We start from the raw sequence: 19,236 nt of genomic DNA on the forward strand, positions 1-19,236 counted from the left end.
ACTCGGGAATAAAAAAAAAATCCTAACGTGCAATGTAGGGGACATAAAGATCTAAAATGGGTGACAGCGGGTGACAGAAAAGTGTGCGTGGCACTTAAACACACGTGGCTCTTTAAATCTTCGAAAAAAAAATTTTCAGTTAAATCATTTTCAGAGTACTGAAATAAATCTTTAATCTAGCGAAATATGAAGAAAACCGAAAATCGATTTTTTCGACCTGAACCACGGTGTGGTCCCTTTAAAAACTGACAATCACAACTTTTTAGGGGTCTGAAAGACATTAGGAATCTGTAGGGGACCACGAGGAATTATTTCATAGTTCCCATAAAAAGATCTCCCACTTAAGGTACATGCTGAAAAAGTCTATGTTGGAATAACTGGGCGATCAACAAAACGAGATTCACAGAACACAAACAGAACTGCAGGCTGGGACAAGTTGAAAAGTTGCGCGGCGGGGAACGCTATACGTGAGACCTACCACATAGTGACATTCGCCAACACATAATTTCTTGCTGTAGAGAAGAAGTGTCGCACCCACCTGTTCATGGAAACTACAGAAATACACAAAAGTGACAGTAGCATCAACAAGACAGAAGAAAGCATCCAGGAAAGTAGATCATGGATTCCCATTCTGCAGTTACTGACCGTTGCAAGTAGCAAGAGGAGAACTGCAGCAGTACCACGGAAAAGCCCTCAGACGTTGGCGCGCCAGGTACATATAATACTCTGCAGCCGCGAACTTGACTCCAGTCCACCACGAGCAGTGGAGGATGAAGCTTTGACAATGCCAGCCAATCGTGCTGGTGAAGCGTCAGAAAAATCAACAAACAAACGTCGGCTGAAGAACGCGAGACAGAAACCAACAGGCAATTTGGGTCTCCTGCTCCATCTGGCAGACTGGTGCAGCAACCGTATATAGACTATTTTTCGATAACACAGCCTTGGTTGCGGAAATATTGCTAGTGACCTGTTTAACCTGTGTCGGGTGTCATCAGATTACCTAGAGAAAGAATGATGGGAAAATAATAGATAATATAGCGGTCCCTTACTGTTAGAGGGCCCGCACAATCGACATGCAAGATGGGTTGCCGACCACTTTTCAGGAGCGCGGTGAGAAACATCGTCAGCGGACAGAAACAACAGACTTTCCAAATAAACACGGAACTACTTCTCGAGACAACATGTGACAGTGTTCCATGAATCAGAACTCATATGACTTATGTAGCACTCCGCCGACCTGGCTTTATAAGCACGCCTAAACCGTCAGACCGGCAGTGTTTAGCAACCGCTAGGAACAGCTCTCTCCAGTATTTACACCGGCCCTAGCATTGTATTCACTCGGTGCAGCATTGTAGTAGCACGTTGTGTTTTGCATTGTCTAGAGTAGATTTTGGCCAGTCTTCCATTGTCTTGTTTCCTTATTTGGTTTGCCACCACAAGAGTTGTGCGTTTTCTTGCTGTTCTTGCATTTAAAACAGTGTATGCCAAGAAGGCGCTTCTTTGTTTAATTCTAATAAAGAGTGTTCAAATTGACTGTTAGTTCTTCTTCCTGCGGACCGAAGGACATAACAATAGGTAAGGTATGGTCATATACTGAAAGGCTGTAGTATTTTACGTACAAAAATTTGTACAAACCATGGCTCGAAAGTCATTCGTACAACTATTCTGCTGTGGAATAAGCACATGTTCAGATGGAGCTAACACGGAAATTTGCTTAGACAGTCAACACGAATTGATAAATAAACCTTAAAAAGAAAAATAAATCATACATTTTAGTCTGAAAAAAACTGTATATTAATGATACAGTTTTATTTAAATAATTATTTTCTGTTAATATCTTGTGTGTGTGAATTTTTTAGTTAGTTTAGAACATTTTGATGCGGTTACAACAGAAACATGTGGCACATCATAGGTTTATTTTGTCTTCCCCTGCCTCAGCCAACATATTGCTTCCTCCTACGAAAGTCTCGTGAAAATACCAAGGAGTTAGAAACTAGATAAAGATTTGAGCTATACAAAGGCTTATTAGAAATCGTTATTTTCGAGAACCATTCGCGACTGGAGCAGGATAAGAGGTAAAAGGTATGCGAAGCATCCTCTTCCACACACCAGTCAAGAAAATGAGTTGTAGTGGCTTGTCTTCCTGTTATTAGCTACACTGAAAGAGAGAAGTCCTTAGCTCACCCAGAAATGCCGGGGCTCAACAAAGTACCCTTAGCCGTGCACCGGACAAAAAAGCATGTTAATATTGCATTATGATTCACGTCTGAGATATGTTCAAACTTTCGCTTCTCTCGCTCTAAGGGAGCTTAGTTTAAATCAACTGCAAAACTGGTACCGGACAGACAGATAAAAAAAACGACTTAATAGAAATGTCGTAAAATAACGTATCAGTGGAAGACGCATCTTACCTAATTTAGATTCGTAACACTCAGCATAGTGTAATTGCAGTAGGGGAAGACGTGTCCAATAATTTCATATTTTTCTTCAAGTCTCTTGCACTGCCATCTGTTCTGTGAAGAATATTCGGTACTGTCGCAGTCTGTCGACTGATAACATCCTTGTTCTTTGCCCAAAGTATGATGTAAAGCCTTAGGATCAAATGGAAAATTATTTCTGTTCATTCTCACTGTAAAATTTTCGAATATTGCCATTAATGCAAGAATTATTGCTATATATTCTACAAAACACATGTTATATAATGCAACAAAAGAATCTTCAGCTCCCATGTTCGAACATGCTTAGAACAAACTCTTGCCTTGAAATCTGTGAATTTATTTCATCATTAATGCACCGTGCCTGAACTGTAATAGATCGTTGTGTCTAATGCCTTTTCTTTGGCAACTTGACACTCAGATACGAGGGGTCTGATTTCGTGAGGCTGTTGATATGGGGGTGGTTTCCGAAGTAACTCAAGTTCACTGCTGCCCCTCGTCTCCATTCTTTGTTCTCTTTTAATATAAGTTTCAGTGAAATAATTTATGCAAAATACTGTTTCATGGCACACTTCGAAATCGATTTCTGTTAGTGGAAGATGTCCATTTAGCACACAGGGATCCCTCTATAGAAAAACAGAATGAAGTGACATACTCTTTATTCGATTTTTAGTTGGAAATGCAGTAAGGCACACATCATTCCCTTCTCGTCTGAAAAAGATTCACAAAAAAACCGTTTATATATTATCCGGATACGTGCAATAAAAACTGACACAGAGTGAGATTTTCACTTTTCAGCGGAATGTGCGCTGAATTGATAATTCCTGGCAGATTAAAACTGTATTCAGGATTGAGACATGAACTCGGGACCTTTGCCTTTCACGGTCAAGTGCTCTGCTGACTGAGTCACCCAAGCACGAGTCACGACCCGTTCTCACAGCTTCAATTCTGCCAGTACTTCGTCTCCTACCTTTGCAGAAGAGCTTCTGTGAAGTTTGGAAGGTAGGAAACGAGATACTGGCAGAACTGAAGCTGTGAGGACAGGTCGTGAGTTGTGCCTGGGTAGCTCAGTCATTAGAGCACTTGCCCGTGAAAGGCAGGGGTGCCGAGTTCATGTCTTGGTCCGGCACACAGTTTCAATTTGCCAGGAAGTTTCAGAAATGCTACATCTTGGAGTATCAGCTGCACAGATTTAAGATGAAAATTGAAATTAAAAACCTGTAGCAAATATCCTTTTCTATGTTGTGCAAGAATTACTTGTGGCTGTGTAACGCAATTTTGACTGAATAATGCAAGTATATGAAGCAAAATTTTAACAGTTCCTCCTCTTTGCATGTTGACTTACAGTATTATGAATAGTAAAAGCAAGTGAAAATATTTTAGTAGTTCACTGTGACTTACGTTTCATCGTATAAATATCCTACATATAAACTCCCGCATGAAAACAGTAAAATCCCAGTAATACGTACCAACGTTCGGTGTGTTCTCTGTCTCATTGTTTAAGTCCTCAATCTTCCACCCTCACTGTACGTAACAATGCACATATATCATATTTTGGACCAGCCGCATCATATTTAAGAATTTCATAACAAGAAGTGATACACTGTTTTTATTGGGTTGTCACAAAGAGTGCTTGGTAACACGCATCCCCGCAGCACAGCTGCGACAGAGTGGTTGCCTGCCTGTCTGCTTACACAATTTACACACAGTGACGTGTATAATATACACTCCTGGAAATGGAAAAAAGAACACATTGACACCGGTGTGTCAGACCCACCATACTTGCTCCGGACACTGCGAGAGGGCTGTACAAGCAATGATCACACGCACGGCACAGCGGACACACCAAGAACCGCGGTGTTGGCCGTCGAATGGCGCTAGCTGCTCAGCATTTGTGCACCGCCGCCGTCAGTGTCAGCCAGTTTGCCGTGGCATACGGAGCTCCATCGCAGTCTTTAACACTGGTAGCATGCCGCGACAGGGTGGACGTGAACCGTATGTGCAGTTGACGGACTTTGAGCGAGGGCGTATAGTGGGCATGCGGGAGGCCGGGTGGACGTACCGCCGAATTGCTCAACACGTGGGGCGTGAGATCTCCACAGTACATCGATGTTGTCGCCTGTGGTCGGCGGAAGGTGCACGTGCCCGTCGACCTGGGACCGGACCGCAGCGACGCACGGATGCACGCCAAGACCGTAGGATCCTACGCAGTGCCGTAGGGGACCGCACCGCCACTTCCCAGAAAATTAGGGACACTGTTGCTCCTGGGGTATCGGCGAGGACCATTCGCAACCGTCTCCATGGAGCTGGGCTACGGTCCCGCACACCGTTAGGCCGTCTTCCGCTCACGCCCCAACATCGTGCAGCCCGCCTCCAGTGGTGTCGCGACAGGCGTGAATGGAGGGACGAATGGAGACGTGTCGTCTTCAGCGATGAGAGTCTCTTCTGCCTTGGTGCCAATGATGGTGGTATGCGTGTTTGGCGCCGTGCAGGTGAGCGCCACAATCAGGACTGCATACGACCGAGGCACACAGGGCCAACACCCGGCATCATGGTGTGGGGAGCGATCTCCTACACTGGCCGTACACCTCTGGTGATCGTCGAGGGGAGAATGAATAGTGCACGGTACATCCAAACCGTCATCGAAACCATCGTTCTACCATTCCTAGACCGGCAAGGGAACTTGCTGTTCCAACAGGACAATGCACGTCCGCATGTATCCCGTGCCACCCAACGTGCTCTAGAAGGTGTAAGTCAACTACCCTGGCCAGCAAGATCTCCGGATCTGTCCCCCATTGAGAATGTTTGGGACTGGATGAAGCGTCGTCTCACGCGGTCTGCACGTCCAGCACGAACGCTGGTCCAACTGAGGCGCCAGGTGGAAATGACATGGCAAGCTGTTCCACAGGACTACATCCAGCATCTCTACGATCGTCTCCATGGGAGAACAGCAGCCTGCATTGCTACGAAAGGTGGATATACACTGTACTAGTGCCGACATTGTGCACGCTCTGTTGCCTGTGTCTATTTGCCTGTGGTTCTGTCAGTGTGATCATGTGATGTATCTGACCCCAGGAATGTGTCAATAAAGTTTCCCCTTCCTGGGACAATGAATTCACGGTGTTCTTATTTCAATTTCCAGGAGTGTAGCTAAATAAGGCTGATCTATTTCGTAAACAGACTTTTTATTGTCTGCAGTATACACTATTATTGCCGACAATATATTGACATTTCTATGAAACCTTATAAATGCCACTCTTCCAAAATGTGGGGGTTTCCAGGTTGATGAACTCTTCGAGGTTCAGTCTGCAGTCCTTCAAGGAGGTAAGACGTTTGCCATTCAGGGAATTCTGAAGGGAACGGAATAGAAGAAAGTCGGAAGCGGCAGTGTCTGGCGAGGACGGCGGTTGAGGTCACATATCCCACTCATAGCAACGCATCTTTTGACGGTGCACCGTAGAGATATGTGGTTTGGCGTTGTCGTGGTGAAAGACGACATCGTGTCCCAGGTCTTGTCGTTTCTCATCAATGGCTATCCTGAGACGATCCAACTAAGAACAGTATTTCTCGGACGAAGTTCGCAATGCAGGCCGCTTTTGCAGCACCACCAGATACACAGCAGAACCTTTCTCGGATGCAGCACTGGTTTAGGAACCAATTTGGTCGCTGTCCTGCCTTATGCCACAATTTACTCTTCCGGACGCCGGCCGCGGTAGCCGAGCCGTTCTATGGGTTTCAGTCCGGAATCGCCCGACTGCTACGGTCGTAGTTTTAAATCCTGCCTCGGGCATTGATGTGCGTGATGTCCTTAGGTTAGTTAGGTTTAAGTAGTTCTAAGTTCTAGGGAACTGATGACCTCACATGTTAAGTCCCATAGTGCTCAGAGCCATTTGAACTCTTCCGGGCATTGATTTACACTTCTCATCTCCACTTACCAGCCGTTCCAGGAAAGGAACATCCTGTTTGCGTCTCCATAAGGAATCACAGATGGACACGTGCTGAATCAAATTCGCGTCTCTCATTTCCTAAGGACCACATACATCTAGAATATTTACGTAACCCAGCTTCTTGAATTTCCTCGCTACAGTTGCATGAGAGACACTGAAGTCCAGCATCAACACCCGCGTTGTCATACGTGGTTTGTTGACTATCATGTCTTTAAGCCGTTCCACGACCCTAACCGTTGGCGCTCCAGATTGACGTTTGTCTGATAGGGCAAGATTGACAGCTCGAAAACGACTGAACTGCTTTTGACATGCTTGAACCGTTACTGCATCGTCCCCATGTACAGCACAAAACTTATGCTGGAACTGTGCGACGGTTTTCCCTTTACGTCAGTAAACCAGAGTGCCATTTCGGAAATGTTCCGTCTTGCTTTTCATAGCTTCGAAACACACGTTTACGCCGTTTCATGCAACGCCAGGCACAAACACACACTGACGTATACAATAACTCATCAGGCTGTCGATCTCTACGTTGTAGGAGCGGTTAGGCAAATATGTTCCGCCGCGAGGCTCGACGTGTGGGGGGTTTGTAGGAGCTATAGATGGAACGCTCTAGCAAGACGAACTTATGAGTCAACCTAATATTTTTCCTGTCTATACAGGTCGCTTTAAAGAATTAAATACAGTGACAGTTTGAGGCATCGTATGGTCCCTACCATTTAAAATGTTTTCCTAACAGTTCCTTATTTTCTACCAAAAACAAAGGTACATTTGTATTTTGGTATCATACTTAGGTCCCCTTTCCCTAACAGGAATATGGAAAGTCTCAGGGGTTTTAATGGGAGGTGGTAGGAAATTTTTGTCCCTTTTCTGCCAATGCTATTTTACCCTTTGAATAGGTACACCTTTCAAAAGAACTATAAGTGATAAAACAATAAAATTTTTACTGCATATATGTAACATATATACCTCAATTAACAAGTAAAATGAACATACCACCTCTTATGGTTTTGAAGTAAAAAGAATTTATTCTTTCATTAGTAAAATTTAACTTCTCTGTACATTGATTATTATAAAACAATTTCTGATTATTTGGTGGTTCTCAATTTACTTGTAATAACGTATTACCATCTGCAGTACAAATTGACCAAATTTCATGTTTCTAACCACATTACTTTCTCAAATAATGGTACCTGAAAGAAAAATAATGTAGTTTTGAGAAAAATCAATTTAAAGTGTAATATTACAATTCTGCTATAGTTATTGATGAGAATTGTTTACCACTAATATTTTCCTGCACCATACTGAGCATCATCTGAATCATTCTGCTCTTCTTTTCTTCACTTGGTTCCTCTTCTATTCTGACTGGCTTCTTTTGTGATTTTAAATTAGCAAATATCTGCTTTGCGGATTCTCTCTTTACCTATTTGCAGAATTTCCACTAGATTATATGCCCAATAAAACATCCAGTTTTCTAACTACACCATCACTGAAGCACAAAATAGCATCATAAACACCAAATTGGAGGGTTGTAAGCAGAACAAATATAGATTTCGGTAACCTATTCCAAATGACAGAATTCACACATTCACTTAAATATTGGGCTTTCTCATAAAGACATTTCTTCAACAAGGTATCTTTACAAAGGTCTGTAAATATGGGCTTAATTTCAGTCATTACTGATTCAGGTAAAGAATGTTTGTGGTCATATCTGACACTTCTCCTGTACTTGCATCAAGTGTTCTGATTATTCGGACGAAGACCGTGCACTGGAGTTTCATTTGTGGAAAGCTTATGGAAAAAGATAGCCCATACAGCTTTTTTCATGTTTTCTAAATTCCCTACATTTCCTCTTACGGCCAAGCCGAGGATACAAAGTTTCAGGCATTACCTCTCACCAGGACAACGCAGTGACCGACGGCCTGCACTTAATGATCGAGAGCAGTGACGTTTTCGTAAAGTTTTGAGTACTAACAGACTAGTATATCGATAGTACATACAGGATAGGAAACACCGAAGCTATAAAACAATGCAAGCATGAAATAATATACAAGGAGTAAAAGAATGCTGTGCTTTATCATTGCATGGCGGAGAAAGGAAGAGGTGGCATTTAAACCCCAGATTGCACAGAGCGACAGGAAAACCATCATGCCTCACGAAAAAATTGTCGTACTTACATAAAACAAAAATTGTTTCACGCAGGAAAGACCAGGCATTTCAAATACGCTAAAATCTAAAAATCGAATATTTGAAGCCCACTTGCCTTCCGTCTCGCCGTAAAATGATCTTTTAAATCTCTGTGTTTCTTGAGGAGATTGAGTGAGAAACAATAACTCAAAGAACAAGGCAAAAAGTTTTATCATTTGGCGCAATATTTTTGTAGAAACAAAAGAGATGACAAAAAATTAAAAATATAAGAAACAAATTTAGAACCTGTCTATTTACTATGTGTATAGCCAATCCTGTTCCTGGATGAAATTAATGTGAAAGAAAGTTCTTCTTACAAAACGATCGGCAAGACCTCCCTCCACTATTGCGGCTTACTTCCACAGTCGGAAAACCAATGGCTAAAATATTTGTACATATGAAGATGGTATCTGTTCTTTCGGACATGACGGAAAGAACAGATACCATCTGTGACCATGCAGCTCGTAAGAATGAAATTACAGTGGAATGAATACCCATAGCTGCATACAGATGCATCTCGGTGGCTCAGCTGGATTGCCGGCACGGTAGCTCAGCGTTTTCGGCCAGCGAGCAGGTTGGTCTCTGTAATTAAAAAACTGAGTGAACGAATCAACAACGAACTTGAACGGATGTCATTTGACGTCCGCAATAACCGAACACAACGATCAATAACGAACAAAATCCAAAAAAAAAATTTAAAAAATGGATAGAGCGTCTGCCATGTAAGCAGGAGATCCCGGCTTCGAGTCCCGGTCAGGGGCACACTTTTTCAACTGTCCCCGTTAACTTACATCAAAGCCTGTATGCAGCTAAGGGTATTTATTTGACTGTTAAACATTTGTGGTCGCAAACGCAACGGTAACGTCACGGGTCTTGTAGGCCACGACACGGTGCCATACAAGTCAGCTTGCTGACAACGGCCTGCTCTTGTGTGTCCGTAGTGGAGAAGGTGGAGTCGTGCAGCAGCCGGCCGCACGACCCCGTCTGCGACACCGAGGGCGAGGAGCACCCCAACCTGTGCTTCCTGCTGCACTACTGGAAGGCGCTCGCCTACCGCGGGCCCTGCCTCGTGAGTCTCTCTCTCTGTTAATGTTGTCAGCTTTCGTGTCATGTCAAGTATTCTTCAGTATTTTCTTGTGTGTTCCTTGTCTGTGCAAAGTGTTTCAAAAACGTTCATCCGATTTCATATGGCCTTATCTGTTACGTGAATGAAAACAGAAACCTGGGGTGGATATTAACTTGCACTCAGGAGTACAAAGTTTATATTTTCAAAATATCCATCAGATTCCACACAGATATATCATTAGGTTTCACATAAGTACAGTATTGGGATACTTTGTACAGTTAAATTTAGAATAAAAGTTATTACTTTCCTTTCCATAACTTAACCATAGCTAACACTTAGTTCAAGAATCATGAAAGAAGGTTGTATACATGGAAGAACGATGGAGATACTAAAAGGTTTCAGATAGATTATATAATGGTAAGACAGAGATATAGAAACCAGATTTTAAATAGGTAGACATTTCCAGGGGCAGATGGGGACTCTGACCACAATCTATTGGTTATGAACTGTAGATTATAACTGAAGAAACTACTAAAAGGTGGGAATTTAAGGGGATGGGACCTGGATAAACTGAAAGAACCAGAGGTTGTACAGAGTTTCAGGGAGAGCATAAGGGAACAAATGACAGGAATGGGGGAAAGAAATACAGTAGAAGAAGAACGGGTAGCTTTGAGGAATGAAATAGTGAAAGCAGCAGGGAATCAAGTAGGTAAAAGGACAATGGCTAGTAGAAATCCTTTGGTAACAGAAGAGATACTGAATTTAATTGGCGAAAGGAGAATATACAAAAATGCAGTAAGTGAAGCAGGCAAAAAGTAATACAAACGTCTCAAAAATGAGATCGACGTGAAGTGCCAAATGGCTAAGCAGGGATGGCTAGAGGACAAATGTAAGGATGTAGAGGCTTATCTCACTAGGAGTAAGATAGATACTGCCTACAGGAAAATAAAAGAGACCTTTGGAGAAAGGGGAACGAGTTGCATGAATATCAAGAGCTCAGATGGAAACCCAGTTCCAAGCAAAGAAGGGAAACTGAAAGGTGAAAGGAGTTTATAGAGGGTCTATACAGGGGCGATGTTCTTGAGGACAATATTATGGAAATGGAAGCCGAGGTGGATGAAGATGAAATGGGAGGTATTATACTGCGTGAAGAGTTTGACAGAGCACTGTAAGACCTAAGTCGAAACAAGGTCCCGTGAGTAGACAACATACCATTAGAACTAATGACAGCCTTGGGGGAGCCAGTCCACGCAAAACTCTACCATCTGGTGAGCAAGATGCATGAGGCAGGCGAAATTCCCTCAGACTTCAAGAAGAATATAATAATTCCAATCTCAAAGAATGCAGGTGTTGACAGATGGGAAAATTACCGAACTATCAGTTTAATAAGTAATGGTTGCAAAATACTAACGCGAATTCTTTACAGACGAATGGAAAAACTGGTAGAAGCCGACCTCGGGGAAGATCAGTTTGGATTCCGTAGAAATGTTGGAAAACGTGAGGAAATACTAACCCCACGACTTATTTTAAAAGAAAGATTAAGGAAAGACAAACCTACATTTCTAGCATTTGTAGACTTAGAGGAAGCTTTTGACAACGTTGATTGGAATATTCTCTTTCAAATTCAGAAGGTGGCAGGGGTAAAATACAGGGAGCGAAAGGCCATTTACAATTTGTACAGAAAGCAGATGGCAGTTATAAGAGACGAGGGACGTGAAAGGGAAGCAGTGGTTGGGAAGGGAGTGAGGCAGGATTGTAGTCTCTCTCGATGTTATTCAATCTGTATATTGAGCAAGCAGTAGAGGAAACAAAAGTAGGTATTAAAATCCACGGAGAAGAAATAAAAATTTTGAGGTTCGCCGATGACATTGTAATTCTCTCAGAAACAGCAAAGGAATTGGAAGAGCAGTTGAACGGAATGCACAGTGTCTTGAAAGGAGGGTATAAGATGAACATCAACAAAAGGAAAACGAGGATAATGGAATGTAGTCGAATTAAGTCGGATGATGCTGAGGGAATTAGATTAGGAAATGAGACACTTAAAGTATTAAACGAGTTTTGCTATTCGGGGCGCAAAATAACACTTGACTAGAAGAAGGGATCGGTTGGTAGGACATGTTCTGAGGCATCAAGTGATCACCAATTTAGTACCGGAGGGCAGTGTGGACGGTAAAAATCGTCGAGGGAGGCCAAGAGATGAATACACTAAGCAGATTCAGAAGGCTGTACGGCTGCAGTACGTACTGGGAGATGAGGTAGCTTGCACAGGATAGAGTAGCGTGGAGAGCTGCATCAAACCAGTCTCAGGACTGAAGACCACAACAACAAATTTCCTTTCATCAACGTTCAATATTCTCTCTAGCGGATGTACGACAAACACCCAGACATTAATATTTTGCGTGGATGTCGGAACTGCTGTATTCACTGGAGTTGTTACGCACCTTCACTGTTTACACAAAGTTGTCAGAGAAAGTGACATGTAAACTAGGTTTATCACAAGCCCTTCACGTAACAAAAATACATGAATAATAATAAACGCATACCATCCGATCACGTAACGTTGGAAACAGTGGAACAGTTTGAAGTCGTACGACTCTTACAACCGATAAATCACTGAGGCAGCTCACTGTTAAGAAAAGCTCTTACTGTACGTACATGAAATAAAAATTTTCCACTCGATCTCGCAGATTTAAAAATAGAATAAGTATATAAAAAACAGGCTCCATAATTTCCAGGTACGTTATTGTTAAAACCGAATTTTCCGCGAAAAAGAACGAGCCGTTAACCTGTTCTTCGGAAACGGAGTAAAGCACATGAAGCTCGACTACAATGAGTATCTTATATTCTTACATTGCGGCGATCCATATTCCCGCTTGAATGAAATGTAGTATCATAACTGAATATTAAACGTGAAAGATAATAGTTATCTTCCATCTGCACGTCTAGCAGTCATTCACTAATTTTTTGTGACCGCCATGATAGCCTGAAACAGAAATATCGCCTCAAAACATGCCAGATAGACATTTGAAGAACGGCTGGTTCTCGGTTGACTTATAGACGGCTGTGAACAATTCAAAATTCTGTGGAATCATGAACGGATATCCGTGGACGACCTGTGGATTCTGCCTTACATAAAAACTCACTAACTTCAAAATACTTGTGCCACTGAGCTAACTACACTATGGAACCATTATCGTCAAAAGCATGAACCGACAACTAATAAGTGGTGCCAAGATGAACTTCAATTTCGACGCCTAAGTTACGATATACCTGAAGTTTGTTTCATCATTCAAGATGCAGTCTTTTCGAATAATACTTTCCTGGAACCCAGTGGAGTAATAGCCGACTGTACATCGTAAGAGGCCCCAGTGAACGTTAATAGACTCATGTAACCCACTTCATAGTTTTATAACCAGATCGAAATAACACGTTTCTTTTGTGTCAGTTTTTTGTGTGTGATGCATTTAGGCTCCATGTTCTGCACTAATTAACTTGAGACGGCTATTGCACCTGTGGAAACAGGTAATGCAGAAAGCCTTCTATTGTTGTGATGTTACCATTCGGATATGAGCACACTGGATAATAATCGAGCCACCGTTGGCTACATACTACATAGTTATGTTTTTATTCAGAACTCACGTTTGACGTCAGTTATGTAATGATGTACTTCGTTAGGCCATTCGCAGGGAATCATATTAATTAAATTTATTAATGATGACATAAAAGTATACAGTGCACGACTGACTATTACGTTTATTTCTAAATAAAAATACATTGTCTGTCGCATCCATTTCGTTATTGATGACGGGAGAGGGATGTCTCACTAGTGAAAATAGTAATTTAGTTAGTTATTGACTAGCTCAGCCGAAAATATCTTCACTGTAAGCTCTGTCGAAACGGAAACATGTTTCAGTAGGATAATTCAGAAATAAGGTTCATATTCGGTATGACGGTGCGTCTATAGATATTCAAACGCAGTACGCCTATTGACCGTCTCATTCACCCATTGGGGAACAAATCAAACTTTTAATGAAAATACCTGTTATAACTGATATAACTGCAGTTGTTTTTATTCGTGATACCTTATGATCTACACACATTCGTGTCTTGGTTGTTTCTTCTCTGTGTCTAAGAGACTTCTCGCAAAAACGTCACATAATAAACTACCTGATGTTTTCTGCACAGTCGTAAGGGCACCACAAAGGGCCTACGCATGACAGAATAGACTAATCGTTTTCTGTCCACGTATCACACTTCAAGACCTTACCTACTGCCCACGGCGAAAAAGGCATTAATGCTTTGCTCACCACATGTACTCGGAGGAACTAACCAACCTGAAAACATACTACTACCAACAGCTATAAATACTAGTCTGCAAACGACGTAAATAGTGAATCGGTGTTGTTCAATAAACATCATCAGTCCCCAATAGAAATATCTGCTGCTGTATACTTCAGGAATAATTACTAGGGATAGTTCTATAATATCAATTTATTTACATAAAAGTCTCAGTTCCTTTAACCAGTTGTATCACATAATTTATTACAACTCTTGGTTGATGTACAGTTCGATTTCAAGACATTGTTTTGTCCTCATTGGTACCACACGTGGTTCAAAAACAGTCATAAATACTGAAAGTATATTAGCTTCGGAAAAGGCGCCTATATGAATACTTTTATTCGTTCTAGTCTGGAGTGTACAAAATGCTGATGTTTAGAAAAATTTATACATATTGCTTGATAATTGGTAACTATAAGTCAGTATGATCTGTGATGAGCTTGTCACAGCAAAAATCAAATTTTACTTCTATTTGACATATTTATTCAGATAAAATACAAAAACAAGAACAACTGTTGTACCAAAGACAACCATCTTCAAAATTTATTATCGAAGGCTAGGTGATACACGAAAACTGCAGCTGAAAGTGATTAACACTTTTTGCCTACTTTCCTTAATGATCCACAAACTGCAGTTGAACTGTGCATTCAGACGTAATCAAGTTTTGGGGAACTTTGTGACAGGAAAATATAATTTCAGCAACATATCTGGAACCACCCATAAAAAGCAAAACATTAAAGTTTTGCTTGTTTTTAGAAAACAAATCAGTGTCTCCGTTGTTCCGGTAGACGGTTACATAGTGTATGCCTGGTGACATACTTCGGAATCATTGCAGTTTGATCACTTTTGTATTGTGCTTCGGTGGATATGAATCTAGAACGGTGGCATCAACATAGCACCAGTGGGATTAATTTTATTTTAATAACTTCATTACAAACACCTAGGGGGAGCGGTACTCGTTGAACAAAATAATATTTACCTACAGCAGCAGGAAAACGTGATGAAATTTGATTTCTGGTGTAACTAGCACATAATAAATCATAACGCTTTTTACTCACCAATTATCAAGCAGTACCCATTAGTTTTTTTGTAAATTTCAGAATTTGGTACAGTGCACCCTAGAATGAATCACGACTTTTCTCACTTCTCTGTTGTGACGTAGCTAGACAAGTAGCACGTCACCACGACGCGATTGCGCGTGTGTAGTCTCAGAAACAGCCACAAGAAGGACCTCGTGGGAGTGGAATAGAGAGCACGTTCCACGCAGACTTCCGGGCAGACGTCCAGCAGAGCCTCGGCGGGGACGCTTGCTGGAACTCTGGCTGCGGGCTCGCTGAAGACTGCCGCATATGCTCAGCGGGGCAGGTTATATCATGCTGGAGGGGAGGGAGCGGGAAGTGGGGGGGGGGGGGGGGAATTCAGTAAATCCGCGCGACTGACTGCCTCCGGCCGTGATGTCGAGCTGCTTGTTAATTGGCTCGCCGGACGAGATGATGTCATCCAACGTTTGACATACTTCTGAGCGGAGCTTGGAGAAGTAGGTAGCTACCCCGTCTGGAGTGTCCTTGCGGAAAGCCGCCGTTGCCTGCCGTGCTACGTGGCTGCGCCTGAAATGTAGGCCACTGGTGAAGCCATGGTGTGTGGTGGGATGTCGTGCGGCAGGTGCCAGGGAACGTTGCACACTCCATCCATAAAAGTAATAGTACGATCACCTGTTCGAGTTTAATTTCGTTCTGGAGTTGTCCTGTTATGGGGAAACACTTGTGGTGTTTATGATCGTCTTTTAGTCATGGTGGCATCCAAGGAGACTGTATGAAGCCTTGAAATGTACTTACATGAAACAAAAGTAAAAATAAATTATGTGATGCAGCTGCGTGGAACTGAGTTTGTTGCCGGCTGGTGTGGTCGTTCGGTTCTGGGTACTTCAGTCTGGAACCGCACGACAGCTACGGTCGCAGGTTCGAATCCTCCATCGGGCATCGATGTGTGTGATGTCCTTAGGTTAGTTAGGTTTAAGTAGTTCTAAATTCTAGGGGACTTATGAGCTCAGATGTTAAGTCCCATAGTGCTCAGAGCCATTTGAACCATTTGAACTGAGCTTGTTACTCGAAGAAAATAATATTTATAAATAACTTGAATACACAGTATGTACAGTAATGCGCACAAAGCAAGCCATAGACGTGGCCCAGCATGGAACTATCTAGGTCTGTTGACTAGGAACAGCAACATTTCAGTTCGAAGTAGTGCTCGTTGTTTATTGTTACATCACAGAGATGGCTTGCTATGAATTGAAACAAATTTATTGATAACCACAGAATGTCGAGTGTAGTGGCATTTAAGTGTCTACTCGAAAGAAGAAAAAGAATCAAAACTCACATAATTGACATCTCGCTAACAAAATGGATATATATGTATATATATTAATATAAAGCAATCTATTTTGGTATTGTGCACAGTACGAGAAAATACCAGTTCTGAGAAAACTCAAAGGTTTTGTCACATATAGCTGCAGTTCAAGAGTAGCAAGGGAACTCCAAAGAAATAGTTGTGTTTTTGGGATTTTATTTCAAAAGATGCCAGAGTAAACTAGTCATCATGTGCGAATGGGACGATATAATTTCTACAAAATTAGATTTTTACGGAAAACTGAGACGTCTAATTGAAGTGGCCAGTTGATTATTCTAAGGAGCTCGGGTTCATTGTGATCTTACGTTTTCAAAGTACGCACGTGGATATTGTGAAACAAAGGTGTCGGTCAGTGTAATTGCTGTGCTAAACAGTACCTTGACGTATAGTCCTTCAGCATGATACAGGGAATGCTGACACTGTCTCCGTGTTTCTCGGACATATACATGGTGGTATTGCCATCTTGGCCTGCTCTTCAGTTCGTCTTTGCCAGCTAAAGGTGGAGCCAGATGTGCGGCTTTCGCCAAGCGCCATTGCTCGATACTCGCCTTTCCCGCATCGTGTCAATTTTTCGTGTCACATGAAGACGATCGAATGTTTGTCCACACGTGCTCGTGAAAGCTGTCCATACATGAGCTCCTCTCTCAAGTGTACTTGAGCGAGTAATCTTTCATCAATCTAATTATTCATAATTGTACTAGCACTTGTAAGGACTTGTAAGGACATATCAGACATATGAGACTACGTTATTGAATCCTATTCGTTTGTATTTCATCGAATACTATTTTCTCTCATTGATAAATTTTTTGTCTTTTTAAATCATCCTTCACTAATTATGACTTTAATAACTGATTTTTATCATTTATCTCACCCTATCACTTATAAACTAGTAGCCTTTTACCTGCAGCTGCGCATATTAATGTGTATGTGACATAAATTACACATATCCCATTCTCCCCTCTCCCTATCTTCTCTTGCCATCCTCCCAATCCACCTCCTGTTCCCCCCCCCTCCCCCCTCCCTCACTCTCCTTCTGTCTCTGTCTTTCTCTCTCTCTCTCTCTCTCTCACTCTCACTCTGTCATCTCCTCCTCCCTGTCGTTCTCTAATTTCCTGTTCCCCCTTTTCTGCTCTTCTCCTCCTCCCTCCCCCCCCTCTGACTACCCACCTTCTTCAACCCCTATTTCAGTGCATTTCCTACGTCACCCTGTTTTTCATTCATGCTCCGATGGAAGGTGTTTCTTCACCACACAGCACTCCTTTTTAGACAGAAAGTGGTATAGGTAGATGTGCCAAGTTAGGATAACATTGATCCGGATGTGGATATGGTAGACATACAAACATACCTCAGTTTCAACACACACACACACACACACACACACACACACACACACACACACACTGCTGTAACATTTTGGGAAATTGTTTACTTTTGTGTGTGAAACCTTATGAGACTTAACTACTAAGGTCATCAGTCCCTAAGCTTACACACTACTTAACCTAAATTATCCTAATGACAAACACACACACCCATGCCCGAGGGAGGACTCGAACCTCCGCCGGGACCAGCCTCACAGTCCATGACTGCAGCGCCCAAGACCGCTCGGCTAATCCCGAGTGGCGGGAAATTGTTTACATTAGTAATTGCACAGAGTGATGCCAACAACATTTCCTTCCTCAGTCCATGGCTATTTGAACAGAAATGGAACCTCCTCCCCACTATACACAACAGTGATATATTGTCGGCATCCCACGGTGCAGGTACTGATGTAAACAATGTCCTAAAATGTTGAAACAGAATTTAGTTTGATCGAACAACGGTTATAAAGTAATAAACAACCTATTTCCATTATTCATATACTAAATTCATTATTTTCATAATTATACTCTCCAGAGGTATCTAAATTTGTCGCTCGGTTCTATTAGTCAGCTAATAAGTTTTTGCGTCTATATATACAACAATGAAGTAAAGCGGAATTCTCAGCTACACATAAAAAGTAAGTGAAACAACAAAGCTGAAGCTATAAACAAGGTTATGAACGGAAATGTATTTGCAGCTGATTGATACTCGAGTTTCTCACCTTAAACAGAGTAACAAAATCCACCGTCTTCTTCCATTCGGTTTTCTCTTCTTTCTTCACTTAATAGTACGCGACAGCACTACAAAAACAGCTGCACTAATTACTAGTTTCGAATCACTTTCCATTTCGTACATGTAGTATACCGTGAGTTTTTTTTTTTTTTTACCCAAAGCGACTGTATAAAAGGCCACGTGGATCGAAGAGAGTGCCGTCTAGCGGGTAGTCCTCGACACAACGATGAGGAATCTCGCCTATTTGGCATTCGGGGACCATTCACTTATGTTGCCACATGTCTGTCGCCGCCTTAACCGTATGACAACGCATTTAAACACTGTACTGGTGGCTGTAAATCATATTGAACACAAATCAGTTAGTAGGATGGTTTTAGATATCAGTTGGCATGATTTTTGGGTGTGGTAGACCTTTAAAAGTCTATTGAATGTAGAGCAACACCACACTTTTTCCTCTGCGACTAAAGTTTATCATTTATGCAATTGCCCACATCTCGTGGTCGTGCGGTAGCGTTCTCGCTTCCCACGCCCGGGTTCGATTCCCGGCGGGGTCAGGGATTTTCTCTGCCTCGTGTTGGCTGGGTGTTGTGTGCTGTCCTTAGGTTAGTTAGGTTTAAGTAGTTCTAAGTTCTAGGGGACTGATGACCATAGATGTTAAGTCCCATAGTGCTCAGAGCCATTTGAACCATTTATGCAATTGGGATGGTCACATTGTGTTTGACCAACTGCTGTTTACGAAGAGGTAGAGTAACTCCGATTCTGTAATGAG

General features: G+C 42.1%; 1 protein-coding gene across 1 annotated transcript in view; it reads left to right on the forward strand.

The window, feature by feature from the left end:
- LOC126335509 (reversion-inducing cysteine-rich protein with Kazal motifs-like) overlaps window positions 1-19,236 on the forward strand; it is a 328,118-nt gene that overhangs the window by 290,766 nt on the left and 18,116 nt on the right. Inside the window, exon 14 of the mRNA XM_049998864.1 lies at window positions 9,508-9,635. Coding sequence (XP_049854821.1) covers window positions 9,508-9,635 — 128 coding nt within the window. The remainder of the gene's footprint in view (window positions 1-9,507; window positions 9,636-19,236) is intronic.

The sequence above is a fragment of the Schistocerca gregaria genome, chromosome 2, assembly GCF_023897955.1.
Source record: "Schistocerca gregaria isolate iqSchGreg1 chromosome 2, iqSchGreg1.2, whole genome shotgun sequence".
Lineage (NCBI taxonomy): Eukaryota > Metazoa > Arthropoda > Insecta > Orthoptera > Acrididae > Schistocerca > Schistocerca gregaria.